This window comes from Aptenodytes forsteri, unplaced genomic scaffold, assembly GCF_000699145.1.
Source record: "Aptenodytes forsteri isolate BGI_AS27 unplaced genomic scaffold, ASM69914v1 Scaffold257, whole genome shotgun sequence".
Lineage (NCBI taxonomy): Eukaryota > Metazoa > Chordata > Aves > Sphenisciformes > Spheniscidae > Aptenodytes > Aptenodytes forsteri.
This window is the reverse complement of record NW_008795194.1, coordinates 6,392,591-6,417,108: the sequence shown is the minus strand read 5'-3', so window position 1 is coordinate 6,417,108 and position 24,518 is coordinate 6,392,591. Positions and strand designations below refer to the sequence as shown.

General features: G+C 38.0%; 1 protein-coding gene across 1 annotated transcript in view; it reads left to right on the top strand.

Annotated features, from left to right (window-relative positions):
* The first annotated feature begins 3,306 nt into the window (after window positions 1-3,306).
* The window catches only part of PARD3 (par-3 family cell polarity regulator), a 428,182-nt gene continuing 406,970 nt past the window's right edge, over window positions 3,307-24,518 (top strand). The window contains exon 1 of the mRNA XM_019471891.1: window positions 3,307-3,414. Within this exon, the coding sequence (XP_019327436.1) occupies window positions 3,307-3,414 (108 nt within the window). The remainder of the gene's footprint in view (window positions 3,415-24,518) is intronic.

The following is a 24,518-nucleotide window of genomic DNA, read 5'->3' as shown; positions in this document are numbered from 1 at the left end:
CTGGCTGCGATGGAGAGATACAACTTGACCAAGCTGTGAATACAGATACCCTTGTAACATCAATGTAGTAGTACTTGAATTCAAATCAGTGTTAAGTTTGGTCCAGTTTCTTTTGTATTTAGCAAACAGTGCATACGAGCTGACTCTTATACAACGTATGTTCATTGTAGACAGAACACAGAATAGGAATTTAAATGTCAACATTTATGCAGTTTGGGTGTTTCCATGTCATTTGGTTAGTTAATACATAGAATTAGGTGTTAAAATTTGGAACCATAAATAGCTGTGGATTTCCTTAACTAGGTAAAATCACTAGCCTCGATGATGATGATGTTGGTTAGTTTTGGTTTTTTTTAGTATGGTGTAACTAATCTCTACAAAATGTGAGTACTCCCCTCCCAGCTAGACCTCTCTTCCCTCCCAAGCCTCCCCCACCAAATCTTTATGTGAAACCTTTAATAGAGTAAAAGGGCCTCAAGAGGAGGACTGCTCTGTGAAGTTTGGAGAGGGCTTTAATGAAAAGTTTCATTGTTATTTCATATTTACTTACCAAATCCTGCCAGAGTAAATTCTTGCCAAACTCGTTTTATATATTTCTTGTCTGGTCTTGCTAACGTATTGTTTTGTATCAGGACCTTGTCTGACAGGAAAAGCGACCAGAGCAGTTCAGGCTATGGCACAACAAATAGGTGATGCAGGAAGAACCAAGTCTATCTAAAATTTCTTATGCAATATCGAGAAACTTTTAAAGGAACTAATTAGCAAAAGTGATGCAGCTTATATATCAAAGCTATTTTTAATGTAGATTGTACATACTGAAATAGCACACTAGTGCTTTAGAAGTGGGCGTTTCTACTATTGATTCTGTAATGGTGCGTGTGTTCTTACATTTGCCTTGGAGGTGGGAAATACTTGTGGTAGGAAGAAAAAAAAAAAGGATACAGGAATATTGAAGTTGTAGTTTCAGTTTGGGTGCTGTTTGTTTTGATGGATGTAGTCAAGTCACTGAGCCAGTATTGCAATTATCTGTTTTTAATGTTTCCATTCTTCAGTAAGAAGATTAAGTGATGCAAACAAAAATGGTGAAGCGTCTGACATATGAGGGATCAGACTCTCTTAAAGCCCAAACTAGTTTTTCCATTTCTGATTCTGCAGTGAAGCCTGGCTTATGGTTCAATTCTGACTTGGCTTTGAGATGGAATAATTAGTAGAGGAAACCTGAATCAAGTCCTTTAGGAGTGCAAGGTGCTTCCTAGCTCGTCAGTTTGGTTGTGTCTTCAAAGCCTGGGCTTTCCCAACTGTGTTTCAGTCTCTGGTGTAGATACGAGAGGCAGAGGAGATTTTTGTAATGGGCTGGAGGATGAGGAAAGATCCTCTTTCCTTTTAGTTTGAGAGCAGAATTTATAAATGGACTTCCCTTTAGAACTTGTTTGTTAAGGAACTTTGAAGCCTTCAGAAGGCTTTTTCCAGCCCTGTCTATAAGTGTTAGTAGAGTATTCAAACTTAACAAAAAGTTTATCCTAGTATTTGCATTACGTACCTTTTTACGGAGTAAATTTCTATAATATGTAGCTATGTGTGCACCTCTGTATGCATGACAATGTGAATAATGTAGTACTATTTTTAATTATTCCTGAATTTTTACTTAAAAACGATGGTTGCTGAATTATCTCCTATAATGTGCTACAACAGTAAGTGCGGTTTGGAGAAAAGCCATACACTAGGAAAATCAGTTAATTGTATAATAAATACTTGCTTAGAAGAAATGTAAGGTAATGATATTTAATACCTAGGGAAATTAGAGAAAAAAATCTGTAATTTAATTTCTGAAATGACTAGCCTAATGACCGCAAAATGTAATTCTGAAATCTGATCATCTGATGATGATGATTTACAGCAGTATTTAAGGTGGATGTACTTATACAAACAATGAAGTAAGTTTCATGGTTATCAAATTTCTTCAAAATCTTTGACCTATGCCTATATATCATGTGCAAATAAAGAGAGTTCTTGGATATTAAAAACAAAACGAATATCCCTTGATGTTCTTTCATGCAGCATGCTGTCAAAGATTTCATGCAGCATGTCCTGTCAAGATTTAAAAACACATGGATTTAGAGGAATTGTGGTGGTCCCCTTTCTCGTCCTGTTCCATCCTTTAAGAAATCAAATTATTTTCAAGTTCTTTAAGGGCGGAGGTTTTTCTTTTTGGCAGGGTTTTTTTGGTGTGTTTTGTGGTGTTGTTTTTTTGTTGTTGTTGTTGGTTTTTTTGACTTTTAGACACTGATACCTGAAAAGACTTGGATGGTAATTGCTATTTTTAGGAAGTCAGGCACTTTGCAAGGTGTTGCAAGTTCGAAGGTCCTCAAATTAGTCACTTTTGCAGTCGTGCCTGCTCAGTGAAAAGCAAGGAAGCTCTCTTACTGCTAGACACACTTAACAACAGCCCGGGGCATTGGCACTGTTATGGGGGAATATTTGAGAAGCAAGAAAAGATTATGTATCATGTTCAGGTTGTGTGTTTATAGTACAACTTTCCCCTGTTAGAAAGCAAACCTTTTAAGAATAACATGTTGAGTACTAAACAGCACTCAGGTCATGTAGCGATATGTAGAAGACACTTTGTGGACACAATCTTATTCTATGAGTTATGGTTTCCTTTTGCATCAAAAGTAGTAATGAAGAATATAAAGCCAGTCTTCTCAGTTACTGATAGACACAGTTATACACACAAAACCACCCACCCACATATATATGCATATATATACACATGTGTGTGTGTATATGTATCTTTTTTAATTAAAATGGGGAAAGTGTTCTTCGTGTAAGATTTAGATATCCCATCTACCAACTCTGCCAAAGCACAGGTAGAAAGCCCTTTGATATCATTTAAATATTGTTTTGTACCCTTTATAGCTGTCCTGTAAAAAACCCCACACTTTACAGCTGTCCTGTAATGTTTTGTGCCTGTTGACCGCTCTCTGAGATACTTTATTTTGAGGACTATGTATTTTCCTTTTAAATAGTGCATATGTTCAGTTACACTGGCAACGCTGTTCCCCTGTGTGTCAGTGATGGGACTGTGACTTGTGCAGAGCTGATAAAAGTGGGAAGAGTATGTATCTAATCTAGGGTGATTTAAAAAAAGGAACTTTGGCTTACATCTCAATTTACATTTATTTACAGGAATATGAGCTAAATGGATGTTTTAATGTCGAGCATTTGTAGGATTGCGATGTTAGCTATATGGTGGAATAACCTTTTTCTGTTGGTATGTGATATCTGATATTATTTTCTTTTCCTTTTATGCAGGATCCAAACTACTGGATACAAGTACATCGGCTGGAGCATGGGGATGGTGGGATCTTAGATCTCGATGACATTCTTTGTGATGTAGCTGATGACAAAGACCGTGTAAGTACAAATAGCTATGAAAGCAGCTCAGTGTGCACTGTGCGTCGGCATATCAGTGTTCTGTGTTTCCTGCACATGTCCAAAAGTGGGAGTCAATACAGAGGTTTTAGGGGTTTTTTATATAGTTTGCTTGACAGATACAAGAAGTCTGTTACTGTTATGTTTTTCAAAAAGTACAGGAAATCTTTTATTGAAATAATGGGTTTTCCATCCTTTTTGGTTCTTTAAAAGTTCAAGTAAGAAAAGGAGACTGCAAGAATAAAAAAACCTCATACAGTGCAACAATAATGCAAAAAAATTAAATCTGTAAGTTAAGATTTTAGCTTCATGTTACCAGTTGAATATGTGAAAAATATGTGCTGTTTTTAGACTGGAGCGTTGGTGGATTGTTTTTCAAAAATCTTTTTGGGAGGAATTGCTAGTTACAAAGAACTTGAGAAAATAATTATACACTGCTGGGTCTTGAATGCTTTTATTCTTTGTTTTAAGCAGAAATTTAGATCGCAGTCAGCTAAGAGGTTTTTGGTTATTGGCTGTTTGTTTGAGATTATAGATACTTGTGTCTTTGAATTACATGTTCAAAAAGGGTAAGGTAAGAAACACTGTGGCAAACTGTCAAGTCGTATGTAAATAGGCCACTTTTCTCTGCAAAGCCGCATGTGTTTGCTGAAGCTCTTGAGAGTGTCTGAGTCTGAATACAGACTTCAGTCTGGAAATGTGTTTCAGGACCCTGCTCCCTTCACAGACAGGATCCTTAATTGTCTCTTGGAAGCAACAGGCATTCTGAAGGCTCCTTGAAAACTGGCCAAATGATGACTCTTAGGCTAATTTTTCAGAAATAAATATTTTGCCTGCAGTTATTTCTTGTGACAAAATCTAATTGACATGGTTATTTCAACCGGGACTTTATAAAGAAAAATTATGTGAGGAGTCTTGGGACATGGAGACTCCTCGCCGTCTGAAATGTTGGGATTACTCACTCAAGCTGTATAGATCTGAAATGTTGGGATTACTCACTCAAGCTACATAGAGTAACAGTGCTGAGTTTTCAGGAATTTCTTCCATAAAAATAGTGCCCAGCTAAGATTTCATGAAAAGCTACTTAAAACCTTTAGTTAGTTATCTCGTATTGAAGTGCTCAGCTGCATGATTAGTTTAGCTTTTGCTTACAGGCCTCAAGGAGTCTGGTGCAATTTTTCACTGTGTATATATATATATATATTTATTTAAATTTATTTATTTTTTAAACTTATTTGAATCATGTACTTCTTAGCTCCTTACATGCTCTTCCCTTCAGAAGGAGAAGTTTGAATTCTGGTGACTTCAAGACCTCATTCTTTGGCTGTTACATTGGCTTGTCGCCTTCCAGTGGGGTAATTCCTCACAGTGAAACTCTGTGGGTGTTTTTATGTGCATGACTAATAGATGAAAAACTCTGACTGCAACTGAAACAGGCAAAGTCATTATTACAATATTGTTTTTGTGTATAGATGGACAAGATACCTAGTAATTAGTAGTATTTATTTCTGTGTTTGCCAAGCTTGTATCCTCTGATTCTGTGAATCTGGCACATCTCTACTGATAGCACTTACCAGTTAAATTTCCTTTTTTAAAGGACCTTGTAGCATTGATTAGGAAGTGCAATATAAACATGTGCCGTGCTATACTGCTTTATATCTTTGAATTAATCATTCTCACTGGACCTTCATGTTTGATTCTTTTCAAGCATTTCAGTCATTAGTCATTGTTTTTCAGTTTCCCGTCTTATATTTTACACCTGACCTTCCTGGTTCCCTTTAGTTTTGGATTGTTAGCTTTTTTAATTGGGACAAAAATATTTAGGATATTGCAAATCTGAACACTTAATACCTTTGTGTTCATCTTCACAAGGAAGTTTGTTACATTCTTGAAGACAAGTTTGTTGTGCTATTCACTACCTATCATCTGAACTTCAGAAAATCAGTTTGCTCTTGTCATGGTTCTTTAGATGTAAGGATCATTCCCACAGTGATAAATGTAATTTTTGTCTTTTTTATGTTGCTTTTATGCCATAATTATTTGTACAGTGTCATATATGCACAATACAGAATGCAAAGCAGCTAAGGACCAGCTTGTCCTCTTGATGAATTTATTGCTCTGTATAGTCAACTATATTAGTAAAATAAAAGTCTAAGTAACGTGAAGAATATATTTACTCCTATTCCACTGTCTCCATGGAGAAAATGCTCTATGCTATAACAAATACAAAGACCCTTAGAGACAGCAGCTGTTCTGAATGGAATAAGAGAAGTATATTTGTGATGGTGTCCTTCACATTAAAATGCAGCATGGTTAGGGGTGACTTTATTTAGCTTCTTCAGTCCCTATATTTTGGTATTCTTGTCACTTACTAAAACAGAATGGATGAGTAAAGGTTAAGCAGTTGCTGTCTGGAATAATTTGTGATGTTCAATGTTGTTCCCCCTTAAAAAAAAGGAGAAAAAACATGAAACAAACTACATGGAAAAATTGATTTTGCTAAGCTGTTTCTTTCTGAAACAGCTTTTCTTAAGCCCTTTAACATAGTTAATTGAGAAAGTGCATAATGCATTCTAACTTAGCTGGCGTGCAACTTCAACATTCATATTGCACAATATCACTACACATGAAGTTGCTGATGAAAACTTGGTTAATGCAGTTAATGGTAGTAAGAGTATTAAAACAAAAACCAAAAAATGATCATTTGGATAATTTTTTTCTTGGAGAAATTTTTTGTGATTGATTGATTGAAGTGCAAATTTTGTCCAGGTTTTATTATGGAAAGATAGTTTTCAATAGAAATATATAAATATTTTTTATATTTATCTGTCTCTGTATACATGAATACAAATGGCTTGTCTTGTCTTTGTTGTTTTTGAAAAATATTTGGCTACAAGAAACAAGAATCTGTTTTCAACTAGTGGCATCCATTCTAGTTCTAAGATGAGCATGTTTGGTACTGTTTGAGGAAACTCCTTGAAAAGCTTGGGCAGCTGAATATCTAATATCTCTTTTCCAGAAATAAAGGAGAAATAACTCCTTGTAACTTGCTTTTAGTCAACTGCATAACCTATTTTTGTTATTTTGAAAATACGTTTCTTGTGCATTTAGTGATTATAACTATTTTAAAGATAGGTTAACAAACTGATTCATTTAGATTTCTGTTACTTGTAAAAGTAGCCCTTCATTTAAAGGCTCTCAGAAAACATATGTCAGCTTGACAAGTTTCCAGCTTGATGATAACATACTCGATGACCTCAGTTCAGTTCTTAGTAGGCAGACATTCTCAACAGCAAAAAAAACCCCAACCAACTGAACAAAAAAATCCCCAACCATCTTTAACCTGGCAGGCTGAAGCACATGGACACTGCAGTGATCCTCATACTTTGGGTGTAATGTGAAAGTACTTATTCAGGGGTCTCAGAGGCCCTTGTTTATCCATGGAAAAAAATATTCAGGAAATTGTTATGTAATCTCCCATTTTAAAAGTATATGTGTGACTGTAACTTGCTCTCCGTTGAATTCTCACTGAAATAGTCACTTGTATTTTGCACAATTTAAAAAAATTATTTTGTGTGCACTTTTACGTAATTTTTTCCTGCATAGTAATGCTCAGGTTGTTGCTCAGTGAAAAGTTTTAGAGATCAAAATGTCTATGTTTGGTGTAGCTACATTTTTGAAAAACTAGAGGCTTTCCTTCCCAAGAGAACAACAAGGATCTGCCATTAGCATAAACCATGGTTTTGGTGAGCAGTTGGGCAAATAGAGCTAGGTTGAAACGATGTAGGGTACAAACCTAATCGCAATTATTCATAAATTCATTTGCCCAAATGTATTAGGTTTTTGGTAGCTTGGGATTAGCAACCTGTAAATGTAAAAGCATCGGCATCTTATAATTTCTTTCAAACACTGTCCTAATAAATTCAACACTCTAGTTCTCAAAAATAACTGCTGCATTTTGTTGTATGCTTAGAGTTACAGCCTGGGTTTTGTTCTCTAAGGAATGGGCTTTCTTTGCTTGACTTGCCATTTTCAAATATTCAGTCAGCTCTTCACTCTGCATAAGTGTTGTGGTTTAACCTCAGCCGGTAACTAAGTACCACCCAGCCGCTCGCTCACTCCCCCCACAGTGGGATGGGGGAGAGAATCAGAAGAGTAAAAGTGAGAAAACTCATGGGTTGAGGTAAAGACAGTTTAATAGGTAAAGCAAAAGCACTTGGGAAGACAAATGCCATCACTCCAAACGTCCCCCCCTTCCTTCTTCTTCCCCCAGCTTTATATACTGAGCATGACGTCACATGGTATGGAATATCCCTTTGGCCAGTTTGGGTCAGCTGTCCTGGCTGTGCCCCCTCCCAGCTTCTTGTGCACCTCCAGCCTTCTCAGTCGGTAGAACATGGGAAGCCGAAAAGTCCTTGACTAGTGTAAGCATTACCTAGCAACAGCTAAAACATCGGTGTGTTATCAACATTGTTCTCATCCTAAATCCAAAACACAGCACTGTACCAGCTACTAGGAAGGAGATTAACTCTATCCCTGCTGAAACCAGGACAATAAGTCATACTGACTGACCTCATGCCCACTGAGTGCAGAGGTAAAAACCAGGGGAATATGGTTTGGTATTGTCTGGAGTGAAGTTTCATGCTTACCACAGCGTTTATGTGCGTGATGTCACTGTAAGATCAAGGTGATGTTGGTGCTTACTGCTGGTTAGACATGCTTTGAACCTCCTAGAAAGACGCACAAGAAGTTGCTGTTTTGAGTGGAATACTGTTGGTGAGAATGGACTGGAGATTCATTTCATAAATCTGTGCAGAAATAGAGTTTGTAAGCATTCATGATTTAGAGTTCACTATGTAGAGTAATCAAATTGCTGCTGAAATTCAGTGAGATCAATTGCACTTCATTTGCATCCACTTTTAGAGACCTACAGAGACTCTATTAATATTATTATGAATTTAATGCCCGCTTGCTTCTAGTGTGATGGGAGAAAGTATTTGAGCAGCTTCTTCACATAATAGGAAGACACATTGGGAGCTTTTCCCAGCGTAGTGGAAAGGAAATGAACTTTTGGTTTTTGTGTTAAACATATGGTCAATTGTAAATAATACTGTTGTTTTGTTTACTTCCTCTTTGAAAGCACTGTTGAGTTAGAGAGGCATGTGATACAGTCATCCTTTCCAAACCCACATTTTGTGTATTTTGTTTGTAACAAATGTTAACTTGAAACCAACACAAAAATAAGTCTATTTTGAGCAAATGCATTATGATGTTAGGGTTAAAGGCTAGCTAGGGACTGGAGAGCTGTGATAGAATATCTCGCTGCTATTGATTTTTGTTCTGTCACCTGTTTTCAGGGACAATTATGCCAGACCCCAGTTCTATAGTAAATTCTGTGACCAGTGACAACATGATGCTGCTAGAAAGAATGAGGTTCTGGTAACCCTGTGTCTGTTTGTTCTCTTCAAAATGTTAAAGAGCTTTTGAACTTGATGAAAGTTGCACAGATAAACTTTTGTGTTATCTTTAGATTTCCATCAGCACATAATCAGAATACTCAAAGTAGTGTTGTTTGTTCTAAATTTGGGTGTCTTTCTGCCTCATTTAAGCAAAACTACAGCTGAATTTACATTTGAATTCTCTTTGACTCTGAAACTTAAGAATTCAACCTAAAACCGTGAACAGAGAAGAACAACAAATTTTAGTTGTACTTCTAAAGTTTGTTTCTGCCATTAACAGATTAAAACTCTGGAGTGAATGAAAGAACATCTAGGTCCAGTGCAGCAAATCTGACAGCAAAACCTAAAAATGCTAAAAAATTACTCAAAAATATGATTCTTAGTATTTACAATACCATGATTGGTATGCCCTTCTTCCTTTTTTGTCAAAACTTTTCCATCAAATTTCAACTACTGCCGTGATTCTCTCTTCTACACTGTGCAGCTTCTCTCTTCTTGTTCTGTGACTGCCTTCCCTGTATCCCAGGAAAACAGGATGACCTTGAAACAATTTGTTGTTACTCATAAGTGACTTGGCAAAACACATTTTGAACATAAGGCATTCTTTTCTTGTAACAGCTTAAAATAACTACTTGAGCCACTGAGCTTGGGAAAGTATTGATACTGGGAAAGAAACCCTTCCTATAACAATTCCATGATTATTTTCTGTTAAAAAATTCAAAAACTTCAGTTTAACAATGAGCTCTTGATGTCATTCGGCATTCTGCAGTGTTTTTTATTTTAATTACATTTTTAGAGGTTGACAATTTGATATTAACCGAAGTTCTGACAAATTGGTAAAAACAGAATGTCTCTGTTTTAACCAGGTTTTCTTGCATTAACACTATTCACTCATTATTACTGGCATGGCCACATGATTTTTAGGTCTGTCTTGCTGATGGATTTAAAGTAGAAAATCAAAGTTTTTATGTAGTCTTTATTCCCAGCTGCTATTTAATGAAGACATATTTGGAAATAACATATTCCAAATACAAATATTATCTTCTGTCAAAGAATTGAATTAAAATGCTTGTAGTATTTCTAATAAACTAAGTGCTAACTTCACAGTGTTTATGGATGAGACTAAAACCCATGGAAGTGAGGAAATATTGGGCATAATATATGAATATTGAAATGTGCATTTTCCAATCACTGAGTGATACTAGATGTAACTAAATGTTGTCTCCCATCTGTAGCTCTTAGTTTTTCATCTCTTTCAGCACTGTTCTCCAAATTATTAATCTCATCATCATTTACTTTTTCTAGCTCTGTGAACACAGCATTTCCGTTCATGATTTGTTGTTTATTTTTGGGATAAACTGCAATATCACAATTCCTTTCCTGTATTACTGAAGTAGTTGTATCAATGCACTAAAAATTCCCAGGTAGGAGAGGAGTGACACTGGTAAATTTGTAAATTGGTAAATTAGTTTCCATGGAGATCTGAAGAACCGCAGGTAAATCTGACTTCTGAAAATTGAATAATTTGGTAAAACTGTTCTCTGAGGAATAGCAGGCCTATGCATGAATATGATATACTGGGGAAGACCACGACAGTGTTGTGAAGAATGTCGTGCCTCACAAGCCTTCCCGTATTCTCAGCAAAGACAGACCTGAGCAACAGTGACTGGGTTAGTACAGTCAAAAACCCCACAAACTTGCCGTGGGATAAGAGGAAGGGTCTTATGGATACGTAACTTGGTTGGAAAATGGAAAATAAAGCATGTATTCAATATATTTGCAATTGTCCTGAAAAAAGGGAAAGGGGTATTGGAATTTGTCACTCTAGTATTCAATTATTGTGTGTGAAACCGAATGTTGATGGTAAATGCTGGTTATGAAGGGTTGCAGAAACATCCTGTGATACAGGGGGAGTGGACAATAACATGGTGGATGAAATATCATTTTGGCAAATGTGATGTGATTTCAGAGAGAAAATAATGAGTTCTGAGCTAGCTATTACATTTGGGAAAATGCTTTTGATTTTGTAATAGACCTCTGGAAACATTGGCTTACACTGCAAGGTACAGCTCTGTAAGACATAATAAGATCTAAGAAGGCATCCAGCAGCTTGCCCTTGCGTCTGCCTCTTTCCCACGTTGTCATCCCTGTCCTGCCACTTACCTTGTGCAGGCTCTGGCGCTCTTTGGACCCCGTCTCTTAGCAGATTTATTCACTAAAATGGCAGAAGACTCCTCCTTGCAAAAATAACTGAGTGTTTTTCTGCTGTTTCATGAGCATTGTCAGTTCACCAAAGGATCTGGCAAGCTGAGGAGGAAAGGCAGAGGACTTCACTGCTGGAAGTGGTTGAGGTGTGAAGGAAGAAGAGGGAGGGTGGGAACATGAGCGGGCTGAGACCTTCCCTTTCAGTTCAGCAAGGCTGCCAGTGGCCGTGGAGCTGCCAGAGTGGTCCCTGTGGCGAAGCAAGGAGTAGAGAAGGGAGCTGGTGATGGGATCTTGCTGCTGTGTACATGCTGGTGGTGAGCCCTCTGCTTCCTCCAGACACAAACCAAGCAACCGAAAAAGATTTTGTAAAAATAGCAAAAGCACAGAGCAAATGCCAACTTGATTCCAGGTATAGGTTAAAGGCTTCTCTACCAGCAGTCTCTAAATGGACCAGGACTCTCAGCCTTGCAAAGAGGATGGAAGAAGCAAACTGTAGATGACTGTAAAGTCAGAGGTGACATTGAGGAGTCGTTCTTTGTCCTTTTCATTGCAAGGTCTGGGGGCATCAAGTGAAACTAAAGTTTTCATTAGCAAAGCAAATACTACCTTTTGTTTTCAAATTTGATTTTTTGAGTGCTGCAGATTCTTGTAGTTAGGGGAACTGTGAATAAATACAATCCAGACTTTTTCTGTATCTTTACAGATTTTAAGGATCTCTGTCCTTTTTCTTCATAATTTACATTCTCTCATTCGGAAATCCTTTCATTATCTCTGCTCATTCTTGTTACATTTCTCGTGCCTGTTTTAGGTCTAATGTGTTTTTTATCGAAGGGAAATGATCAGGATTGTACCTGGTATTTGATACATGGTCAGATGCATTTTAATGGATTTTTAAAGTTTATTTGTGCTTTTCTCAGTCGTAACTGCTAATATTTGTTTTCATGTAAATAAGCATGATTAGAGTATGTCATAAGAGTAGTTACCTGCAAAAGACTGTCACGCTTTCCTTGACCTTAATTTTTATGATATATCAGAATACTTGTGATTTTTATCAAATGCTACAGAGGCTTCAAGAAGTTTTGGAGGACATATTTTTGAGACGTCATGTTTTAAAAGCATGCATAATGCTGAATTATCTGCTTATTTTTACTCTTCAAAAAGATGATGCTTGTAAATCATGGGAACTGGTAATTTAAGTAGGGTCACAATTTGTGAGAAAGAGTCTCTTTAATCTGAACTTTGGTGAAAACCACAGAGAGTGTTGAAATGATGATGGTCTCACAGTGTCTAATGTTAGTAACACTGAAGGTCGATATGTGGATGATGACTACTAAAGTATTATAAACCCATCACAATTAAGAGGTACTTTGTACTAAAAATATTTAATAATGGATATTTTTCTATGTCCTATAATAATTACAGATTCACTACTTAGATGTAGTTGTAGATAACATGAAGCAGTGCTTTCTAATTCTTCACAGTGTAAATCTCCACAGAAATCTGCAGTGAACCTAGAATTAGGCCATTATGGCTAATAAATGCATGATATTCTGATAGCTTTTCATTAATTTTAGCAGTATCACTTTTGTCCTAGAGGTATATTATTCATCCTACAACAAAGGAAGAAATTGCAGAAAAGGTTGGTTATGGGAATTCATTAGCACTACCCTCTTACTCCTTGATATCAGCAGGTCTTAAAAGAAATGCTGTTCCAACTTCACAGATATTTCCTAACAGAGGTGATGAGACTCATACACTAGAGGACTGACCCATATTAAAGCTTAATTATAGTAATGGATAATCCTGCAAGTATAAATTATTCACAGTTGTTTTGTATGTGAAGTAGCGTCATGAATAAATTAAGGAAAAGTTTCTGGAAAAGACCCTGGACAATGGCGTAAGTTTGTCAAAAGGTAGTTTTCCTCCTTGTATTTTAACCCAGCTTTAAATCTGACAGCGTTAGGTTTGCAGGCGCATTCCCATATGCACAGCTTTGCGCTTTGGATATGTTTTGCTTAATGGAAATCAATAGCAGCAAGTCTTGGGGCTTTACACCTTTGTAGTGTTCCTTGACTAATATGTTATGCAAGGGAAACATTCCTACCTAAACACAGTCCTGGTACAAAAGTTGCAATCTCAGCTGTCTGATAAGATTCCCTCACTGTCACTAGGATGAGAATTCATTAGCGTTACCCTCTTATCCGTTGATACCAACAGGTCTTAAGAGAGTGCTGTAACTTCATAGTTATTTCCAGGAAGGGTGTTAAGATTCATACATAGGCTTGGACTTTATTTTCTAGTTGGCTTAGTAGATAAAGTACCTCATAAGTTTGTAGTGTGAATAGTCTTTCTGACAGAGAAAAGGGAATATTTGAATTAGGTTAAAACAGGGCCCCTAATGAATGGTGCAGCTACCTCATGCTGAAGGTTCCTTCACCAAGTGCCTTGGATCTAAAGAGAAGAAAATAATGCTGTCTTTTTTTGGGGAGCTTTCACCAGTCTGATTTTTCAGATACCTTCCTAGCAGTAGCCCAGAAAGGAAGGAGTTAAGAAGATGCTTTGAACCCAAAGTCTTCTGCTTCATCCCCACACCCTGTTGGTGTACTTCCACACCCTGTTGGTGTGCAGGGAACTACCTTCTGTTCACCTTTAGCGTGCTCAGCAGGATAGTCACTACATTTTTCAGATTAGCATCATTGCTGAAGCCTGTTTGAGTTTATACAGCAGGAAGGAGTTCTGCCTGCTCTTCAGTGACATACAGCATTGCAGGACCATCGGCTTTTTTCATTTGTACAACCTGTTGGAAGAACTGAAATTGTTCTTAGATGGGCTCCGTTCCTTGTGGGTTGCTCCACTTCCTTTAGGATTGAAGACTGTTCTCTGTAAGCTTGCTGGAAGCTTGATGGTACTGAGTTTTTATTTTCTTGGGACACTGTTTGCTTGAAGGTAACCATACTTTGGTGGATGAAATGGCAGACACACCTAAGAGGAAAATTACAAAGAAGTCGTCGTCTTTTTCATATGATCGCCGGAGAGATTCAGTGAAAGTTAGGAGACAGTCCAAGTCTCTTAGCTTTAAGTCAGCTACGCTGGGTGCTCAGAAAAGGCAGGCACAGAAAAAGCAGGTTTGTATTTGGATATTTCTCAAAAAAAATCCTTACTTCCTAAATTCTTAAAAAGACTGTAAAACTTGCTGTGTTAATACAAAGTGGAAAACAATCTCTGCTGATTTGCAGTCTGTATGTGAGTACGTATGTGTATACATACAAGCTTGTGTGCAGGTAAAGCTGGATTTTTTTGCTATAATATTTCTTAAGAGCTAGCTAAACTTGTGGTGTTAATTTTATTGCAAGAAAAGTCTGCATCTTCTCTGCTTTTAAGACGTGATTTATGATTTCTGTTTTGTCTCAAGGAGTTGCTCCTATAGTGTAATACGTGCCCTGTGAGCTTTTGGTAGTATGTTGCCTGTTGTGCTGAAAAACATGATGGATACTGAAACTTTTGAAATTATTATTCAGATTACAACTGCTTCACTGCTCTTCATTATTGTTGTTGTTGTTTTTTTTTTTTTAAAATGTTGAAATGTACCAGACCGAGAGCTTTAGGGAGTGAAATATTTTACTTATTCCAGAACAGGTAATGCAAGTCAGCAGCAGCACCTGTTCTGGTGGGACCAGTTCTTAGGGTTAGAGGGCAGCTTAATGCCTTGGCAGTGCTGCACTGCCATGGTAAAAGACTTTCATACACAGGTCTTTATCTTTTGTAGTTGGGATCTAATTAAATGAAATTTCTCCAAAGAGAAGATGTAGTGTGCACTGTAGTAAATGGAATAAAAACAAGTGAGTCAGTTCATGAAATGTCTTTGTATACTGATCTCCAATTTAATCTAATATGAAAGGAGCACAGGATCACTGATTATCAGCTATCTCTCGCTCTGCATTTGTGTGCACAGGGTGCCTTTTTGAAGGGTTTAAAGGAACTTTCCAGGGAATTTTTAATTAGCTGTGTAGAACATAAAGTATTTTAATACTTTGCAAATAGTGTTTCCACAAAAGCTTTAAAACAGGCTAAATTTTCATTAGCAGTATAAGTTAATTTCTCACGAGCAAGGTAGTTTTCAGGCCCTGACCACTACAGCTGCTCCTAAATTTTGAGGGCAATATATCTGTTCTGATTTAAGAGAATTTAAGTTACTGTGTTCAGTGTAAACTTTGGTATTAGCTTACAAACACAATTAATTCGATGTGTGTGGGTTCATATTTGTTTTTATTACTATTTCTGTTGTTCTTGAAAGCTTAAAATGTCTATTTAAATAGCAAAATATTGACTAGTAGAATACTAGGATATTCCAGCTTTAGTGTGCTTCTTCAGTGTTAATTTATAGTCATAGCTGAAGCCCCTTTGTTTGAACCGAAGTTCCAGAAGTTTTAAATGAGGAAATATTTGAAGAAATCAGGAACACTTTCAAAAGGGCACCAAGCTCGGACTATAGATGAAATAAAAATCATAAATCTGAATTTTACAGAGATGTAAAATACCAAATGACATCTGTGAGCATTCATGTTCATTGGATCTTTTTGGGAATTGGAAAGACTACTCAAATTAATTTAATAAATTCATTTGTAGATGCAAATCAGTGAGTACCCCTGTATTTTAGTTTTCCCAGACCTTAAGGTTCTTGAGGCCTCTCATCTTTTGGATAGCTGCCATGGTTACTGTGTGACCTCTAGTGGTTAATGAAAAATATGCTCAATTACCAAATCCAAGCTGATGCTTGAAAAAGTCCCGAATGTGTATTCTTGTTGGTTTAATTATTTAATCCTCTAAACTCTATTGAAAAGAAAAAAAAATACATCTGCTTCAATTTAATATTTTATGGTGTCACTTCCAGAAAAAGTGTTTTGCTAAAATCATTATTCACATGGATGTGTGTCTGAATTGCAGTACTCATAGATGCAGAATTATAGGAGTAGTTTTAAGAAACTTTAACTTGGTTATAATACATTAGTGGGTGAAACAGCTGAAACGGAGCACTCTAGACGAAGCCCTGTTTTGATCAACTTGTGTGTTGGATAGATCTGAAGAAGGGTTTTTCTGCCGCAAGAATATATTTTTTTTTCCCCTCTAAATGCTCCAGTTAACTGGGAAAAAAAAAAAAAGTTAATTTTTCCTACAAGCGTGGTCTTGTTTCAGTCTTTAGATCATTATAATTAAGTGAGACAAAACCATCCTTACCTACTCCCTGCTCCCCCCCCCCCCCCACCGCCGGTCCCTTTTCTTACGTGTGTTGGAAACACTATTGAACACAGAACACGACTGCTTTTGTTACTGTTGAACTTTTAAAATACTGAAGAAAATTATGGATTTGAGTTTATCAGAATCCGATCGGTTTTTAACCAGCCAGATCTAACTCTGCTCAGTACAGTGTAACTTCTGTGATTATGCAGGCTCATTCCAGGCCTGAGTTCTCGAGTGAGCCGTAGTTCAGTTACTGCAGCAGGAGAAATGTTACTTAAAATTTCCTTTTTTCTTGCTTGAGTCTCTTTTTCCTTTTTTCTTTGTTTCTTTTTTTTTTTAAAAAAACATTTTTCTAATGGATGTTTGACATCTGACAATATTTAAAACTGTGCTTTGGTCTATGCTGTTTCAGGAGACAATAGTAGGCTTTGCTGCTCACAATATATGCGGTTTTACTTGGGTAGTTCCCTGGAGGATCAAGACTCTGCTTCTGCTTATACAGGCAGGCAAGCCAAAGTTAGTTTTCTATATGTTTTGGTAGATTGATATCAATCAAAGTCTGTTAAAATCATAATACTCTACAAAATCTTTTTCTGCTTCCTTGGCCTTTGTATTGCTGACCTCCCTTTTCTTGCAGTTTGATTTCTTATTTTTCTTTTTTTTGTGGTAAAATTTCCATTTTGATCTTTTTTTCATAAAACATTAAGATTCTTAAATCACTGGTGAAATGAGAATCTGAGAACATTTTAAAAAGGCATTTGTCAGTTTCTGAATTACAATGATATGGCTATGTTTAAGGCAAATTGCTGCACTTCTCTTGCTTTTCTGTTTTTTTTGTTAGCTTAGCTAATTTATTAGAAAGTGGAAATCATAAAGTGTTTGAACCCAACAATTTCAAATATACCATCTAATGTAAAAATGAACCTCTTCCAAGATAATCTTCCTATCAAGTTATTTATAACTACAGATCACTTTTTTTATTCTGTTGGTTTCCCTAGACCTATCTGTTCTGAGGTAGAAAATCTGATGGTAATTACTTTCACTGGCTGCTGATATTGTCGTATTAGTTGATCTAGATGGAAAACCACATTACAGAAACGTGTAGGTGGTAACTTCTCAGGTGTACAAGTATTATGCAACATAATCTATGAAATGTTAGATAGTTTTAGGAGAAGTTGCCTCTTTTTAGGTTTTGAATGAAGAACAAATTCAGCTACATGAAGTAAAACCTATAGATAAGTTTTAAGCAAATTTGAGATCAAGATCCTTATGTGCAAGGGAACATAAAAAAGAGTTCCAGTGCTATTTTTAGCTGGTTTGTGAGAGCCTCTCAAGTCCTATTTCTCTCTGTCATCGCCAGCTGACTGATTACCATGACATGGGCTGGGGCCTCAGTGGATTAATTAAGATCTGAAACTGTTTTCCTGATAAGTACTTATGTTTTGGATACAAGGTTTTGGAACTTGGCAGGGTTTCGGGCTCATACAAGAGTATAAAGAGCTTGCATAGACTGCAGATTCATGGTTTGTTCCTGTATATTCCTATTTTTTTCCAATGGTGCTATATAATTGAGCTGAATAACTTTTTTTTTTTCCTTTTCTTTTCTTTTCTTTTAAACTCTGTAATTCCGGAACTGTGTGGGATGCACTGTCTGCTATCCCAGATGCAGAACAATACGTCCAAAGAGGGTGGTGTTAGAAAACCTCCAAATCCCTGTGTTTAAATATGACTCAGTTAATAAGAGTGCTCCAGATCCCTTGTTATGATCATCTGAGAGCAGGCAAAGGCCTATGAGTTACGTGTTCTGCTTTCTTATTAGAAGGAAATACTGGGTGGAAAAATGGCACTGGGAAGGTTGGGGATGTGAGAGAAGGGGGCCGCTCAGAGAGGGCAACGGTTTGTCACATTGCACTCTGTAGTAGGGAATGTGTATAATAGATGCGCCAGGTGTAGTGCTACTGGTGTGTGACAGGTCTGGTGAGCAAAACGCACAGTGCCAACACTAGCAAAGCAAATGATTTGTAATCTGTCAAGATACCTAAGTAGTAAAGAAAAATTAGGAATGAAAGAAGAATTTCAAATAGTTAATTTTTGGACATTATTTTTGAAAGCCGTGATTGATGATCATTTTTCTTCGATTGCTTTTCTTCCTGTCTTTTGCAAGAGCTTGTTTTAAAGTTCCTTGGGAATCTTGAATGTCCTCTCTGGGGAGAAAGAAGTCAGCTTTAAGTGCAAGCCCTTAGGATTTGTTGTGAAAATCTGATCCTGTTTCTTTTAAAATGAAACCAGACAAGCATGTAAAGAGAAAAAGCATGTGATGTGTGTAACAGAGCCTAGGAGATAAGAGCATGTGGGTTCCTCTGGCAGTTGGGTTGTTAGAACAAACTTGGCCTGTCAAAACTCAGTCATTCTGGAGCATGGCCAGCTGTTAACCGTGGTGGTTAGCTATTATTATTGAAACTGTGATTGTAGCAGGGCGAGGTGGGTCATAGCTGGCGAAGCAGGCACACCTCGAGTTAAATACAGAGTAAAATCAGAGCAGAGTGGCGCGGTAGTGAGAGGCTTGGCCATCGTGAGCCTTGAGTTCCTGCTTTCCTTTTCTTACTGAGGCCTGTTTGTGGAGATTGTGGTAGATGTGTGCATTAAAGTGCTTCCTGCAGCAGTATAAATCACTGTGCCTTGGCGGCATTCGCTGCAGTGGTGTTGGTTAATGCCCTCCTCTGTGCTGATTTCCAGTGGGCTGAGAGAGAAGTTGCCCTCTCCCAGAGGCGGCAGGTTCCTTCCCTTGGCGCCTTGTCCTGGTGATTAATATAGCATCACGTATGGTCATACCATCTCAGGAAATATTTTGTTGTGGTGTTGAAATGTGCTCCTGCACGTTGCCAGGAGCTTTTCAAATGTGATTGGTGATTTCTTTGATGCAAGCAAAATATTAGGCTTTGACAATTTTACAAGTTCATCTGATCTAAACTGAGCTACTATTTTTAATTCTGCCTGAGTAATTGTCGTTATAGCTCATGTAAGAGTTAACACGATTAACCACACTTTCGGATTCCTAAAGGTATAGCTTCGTAACAGGTTTTAGCTGATCTAAGGCCGTGGTGCTGCGAAAGGGGGTGGCCTTGCTCCCCCCACCGGCCATGGCTGTGCTTCCCACCTCTCCCGCGCACTGGCAGTAGGAGTTGTCAGTTGTGCCGAGCAGGGTCAGCGTGCTGATCGGCCTGAAGACTAACCCTGCCAGAAAAAAAGGACAGTGGTCATGGAAGAAGGGGTAGAGACAAAGGTCTCTGCTGCAAGGAGCAGTCTGGAGGCCGGGAGTGGCTTCGCTGTTGCCAGAGCCGTGGATGTTACGGCAGAGCTCGAGTCTCCCTCAGCAAAGCTGGGTGGGAATGGCCTTCACGGGTCCAACCCTGCCAGCTGAGGGAGTGAAATGGCAAATCGGGCTTCTGATTTGGCAGTGCACAGTGGCACCCAATGCAGAGCGGGAAGGAGGTGCAAAGGAAGGCAGGTCCTTGGTCTTGCTTGTGCCCACAAAGAGGTGGTGGTGACCCACAGAAGGCTGGGTTAAGTTTGGCCAAATGCACCATGCTCAGCTGATAGGTTCTGCGTGTATTCACCAAACTTCTCACAGCTGGAAATACCTGCTCTGCCTTGGTTGGTGCTTTTGATCAGCTGTTGAAATGTAAGCACACACCAAGGAGAGTGAGAAATGAAACAGAGTCACAGAATTGCAGAATGATCGAGGCTGGAAGGGATCTCTGGAGTCACCCAGTCCAACTCCCTGCTCCAGTCAGGGCCAGTTTGCCCAGGGCCTGTGCAGTCTGGATCTGAGCATCTCCAGGGATGGAGACTGCACAGCCTCTCTGGGCACCCGTTTCAGTGTTTGCTGCTAGCGTGAAAAAGTGTTTCCAAAGCCTAATCTGAATTCCCGGTGTTGCAACTAGTGTCAATGTTGCTTCTCCTCCCACTACTGGTCACCTCCCAGAAGATGCCAGTTTTGTTTTCTCTCTGCCCTCCCATTAGGCCATAGAAGACAACAAGAAGCTTCTCTTTTAGCCTCCTCTGAAAACCGAACAAGCCCAGATCTCTTGGCATCTCCTTGTATACCCTGTGGTCCAGCCTCCACCATGCTGGTGGCCGTTGCTGGACATGCCAGCTACACTCGTGCTGTCACAGCCTGGTCTGCAGGCAGCTGCCTTCACCACGAGGGCACGCTCCTGACTTGCCTTCCAAGTGCTGTCCAGGAGGGATCTGCCCGTCCTTCTCTGCAAACCTGCTCAGCACCCAGCTGGCACCCAGCCAGTACTGCTGCACACTGATTATTCATTCAAAATTCTTCGTGGCATTCCATGGTTAGCAAGGAAGCAACAGGCTTTTTTTAATAAAATCCCTGCCTGACTTCTTCTGACTTTTGTATATATTTTTCTTGCTGCTTATTTGCTATTTGTGCAGGATTATATCCTCAAAACGAGGATGATGCATTTCAAAAGACACTGTTGTCAGCTGCAATAAAGCCTTTCTAGGTTTAGCCATTCTATTCCAATTAAGGGGGAACACCCCCCCCCCAAATACAAACTAGGTGGGGAAAAAAAAAAAAGGAATGCTTTCTGGACGTACCTACTGGTAACACCCCACTTCAAAATGCTCATATTCCCAGCATTTTAGCAGAAAAAAACCACTAGTGTTTTAGTACCCTTCAGTACTTGAAAGTACCTTTTAAGAGCTCTGCCACTGTTTTTGTGGAACGATGACACTTGCGTGGCTTAAAACTTGCGTTATTTTGTGCTATATAAGCGATATTTTGACATGTATTTTGAACAGTTACTGAAGTTCTGAGTGCATGGTCTTTGCTTTCATTTTAATACTATTAGAAAAAGTTACGTTTTAATGTTATGGAATTTGCTGATTGAAAATGATTTTATCTCATTTCCAACTAACAAGTTTGTCACTTTTGTAATAGCAACAAAGTTTTGCCCCCTGTTATTCTGTGCGAGAGTGAGCGAGCATTTTGTTTTACAACAGGTTGATTTTAATGTTTCTTGACAAAAAGGAAGGAAAATTAATTTTAATTATCTAAAAATATGTCCCCTGGCTCAAAGTATAGTTCTCAGATAGAAAGCAAGCAACGTTTTGCTTTCTCAGCAATTTGTGTCACTTGAAACGTGAATTGATCATGGAGGTAATAGCACATGGGGAAAATCCAGTGGGAGCTGTCTGATTTCATATGTGTTTCAGTTCAAGCACTTACGTTCTTTTGATTTGTGGACTGTAATTTTCACTGACAGTATTAGCAGCTTTTAGAAGAACAGCCCCTGACAGATGACATCCATCTAACCAGCTGCTGCCTAATCTGACTTCAGGCTGCTGATTGCATTATCTGACTGATTTGAAATACAGTAAATATTAATGACTGTTCATCTGTTATTTAAAATAAATAGCAAGTAGTGAGAGAGTGATGGTCACATTTCACGCTTCCGCTGTAACTAGCTTCTTGTCATCCGTTGTGATAGTATCAACTTTTGTGACTGACAGCTTTTCTTCTAGGGTAATTTCTTTGGGAAAACTCAACGTTGTTTTAATTTTCTTTTTTCTCCCACAGCCTTTATTACTCTAGTTTTCAGTATGGTCAGAAATAGTGAGATGTCTCATGTGGTGTAAGTTTAAAACTGAAAAATTAAGATCTTAGTTTCATTGTCAATCTTAAGAAAATTACCTTTTGAATGAATTAAATGTAGTCAAGAAATGGTTAATAAAGTTAAGAAAATAACAAAAATAGTATATTACAGATTTATATTCAAGCAGAGCCAGAACTTCTTGTAGAAAGATTTTTGAAACCATTGTATCCCTTCGAGCGGCTTCTGAAGCACGGGACAGAATTTATGACCAAAAGTTGGAAAGAAGTTAAAGAAGTGCAGAACAGGATAGTGGTTATGGTTCTTCCTAATGATCAGAATAAAATTTGCACAGTGGTTTGAACTTATATCTGCCGTATGCCGTATGTATTAAAATAGATGGTTAGAAAGCTTACTATAAACTTAAAAACTCTTTACTTATTTCTGTGCTGATAATCTTTAAGATGAGTTATGGAAAGTTTTCATAATACAGTTTTCTACTTCATCTGTTAATGCTTTAAAAAAACCCACAAAACAAAACCCTCACAAAAACAAAGAAACCCCACACAATTGTTCCCTGTTTCCTGAAAAGAAAACCCAAGAAAATTGAGGTAGCAATGACTCTACCATTTATTTGTCTTTTCATTGCTTTTATTCTGGTTTTATTAAGAGCAAGATCAAACATGAAGCATCATAACTTTTTGCTTGTGAGAACCTCAGTGTCCCACAGTCTGTCACTCTTGAAGTCAATTTGTTCATTAAGGACTGTTCCAATTTTTAAAATATTGTAAACTTGAAACATTCCTATTAAGCTTCGTTAGATTCTGTTCTACAATCCTTGCTTTACTGAATTACGTTCTCTTCCTCTATTAGTAATTTGGCATGTTAAGGCAGACTACATTGATTTCTTTGTTTTGACTATTAAGTCATTCTTGTTGCACATTTTTCATCCAAAATAGCTGTCATAAATTTGTCAGCTGTCAGAAATAGAAGTCAGCTTTGAAAACTTTTTAAATATTGCGATGCATTTTTATTAAAACAAGTTGTCAGCAGAGGACATACTTCTTTTCTTGACACCGTCATACTGCATTGATGAATGACACCGGGCAGCGGTGTTTCACTGTATGGCATCGGTTGAGTACAACACCAGTGTTGCAGATGCAGGACTGAGACATCCGTCTCTTCCCTTCTTTGTTTTGACTATTAAGTCATTCTTGTTGCACATTTTTCATCCAAAATAGCTGTCATAAATTTGTCAGCTGTCAGAAATAGAAGTCAGCTTTGAAAACTTTTTAAATATTGCGATGCATTTTTATTAAAACAAGTTGTCAGCAGAGGACATACTTCTTTTCTTGACACCGTCATACTGCATTGATGAATGACACCGGGCAGCGGTGTTTCACTGTATGGCATCGGTTGAGTACAACACGCAGATGCCAGATGCAGGACTGAGACATCCATCTCTTCCCTATCAGCCTGCTGCACCTTCACGGGCAGCAGCTGTCAGAAATAGAAGTCAGCTTTGAAAACTTTTTAAATATTGCGATGCATTTTTATTAAAACAAGTTGTCAGCAGAGGACATACTTCTTTTCTTGACACCGTCATACTGCATTGATGAATGACACCGGGCAGCGGTGTTTCACTGTATGGCATCGGTTGAGTACAACACCAGTGTTGCAGATGCAGGACTGAGACATCCGTCTCTTCCCTATCAGCCTGCTGCACCTGTTTGCTTCGTGGGCAGGCGATGGAGCACTGACACCGGCAGTTGCTCGCGGACGTGGATAGATTTGCATTGGGGGAAACAGTTCCAGAGCGGTGGTGTAGTAGTTTCTTGTCTTCTTAGAATAACAATGATTTCCTGAATCATTAAAAATTTTGATGCTTGCTGTTATAAAACAATTCACTGAGTTTTTTAGTACTGTGCATGTAAAAATATGTTCACTTACTGGACTACAATGAATTCCTTTTTATTCCTCCTTCCACGCTCTGTCAGAAGTTAGGTGGGCTGAATATAGACACTTACTCTGATGCAGATGAATTAAATAACTTGAGCATTGCCTTTGGCTTAATGTCTTGGAGTCAGATGACTTTTTAGTATTTAGATACCTGAACAGCTACATGTGGATTACAGAACAGGGAATTAAACTTTCTTTTTTTCCTTTCCTGTCATACATGTTAAAAGAATAATAGCTAGCATCTACTAATTAGTAAAAATGCAAGACCAGTCCTTCCAGATGATAAAGTGGTGGTTTAGTAAGCAAATAAACTCTATAGTAAACTATTTCATTCTTTGGGTATGTAGTCGTTCTTGTTTAAATGGCCTGCAAGTTAAAGGTTTGTGACTGTAGGCAGCAGGGTCCAACCAGAGTGGGGTAGGTCTTCAGGGCATTTCTATCCAGGCGGTTGCCTCTTGACTTTCTGGTCTCCACTCAGATACTTAGTCTTTCGAGTGGCCATCAAATGCAAAAGAGTGGGGATATTTGCTAATAATTTAAAGGATTATTCTGTAAAGATGTTACGGAGCTAGTGTATGATGCTTAGTGGTGCAAAGATCAGGAAGACCATCTT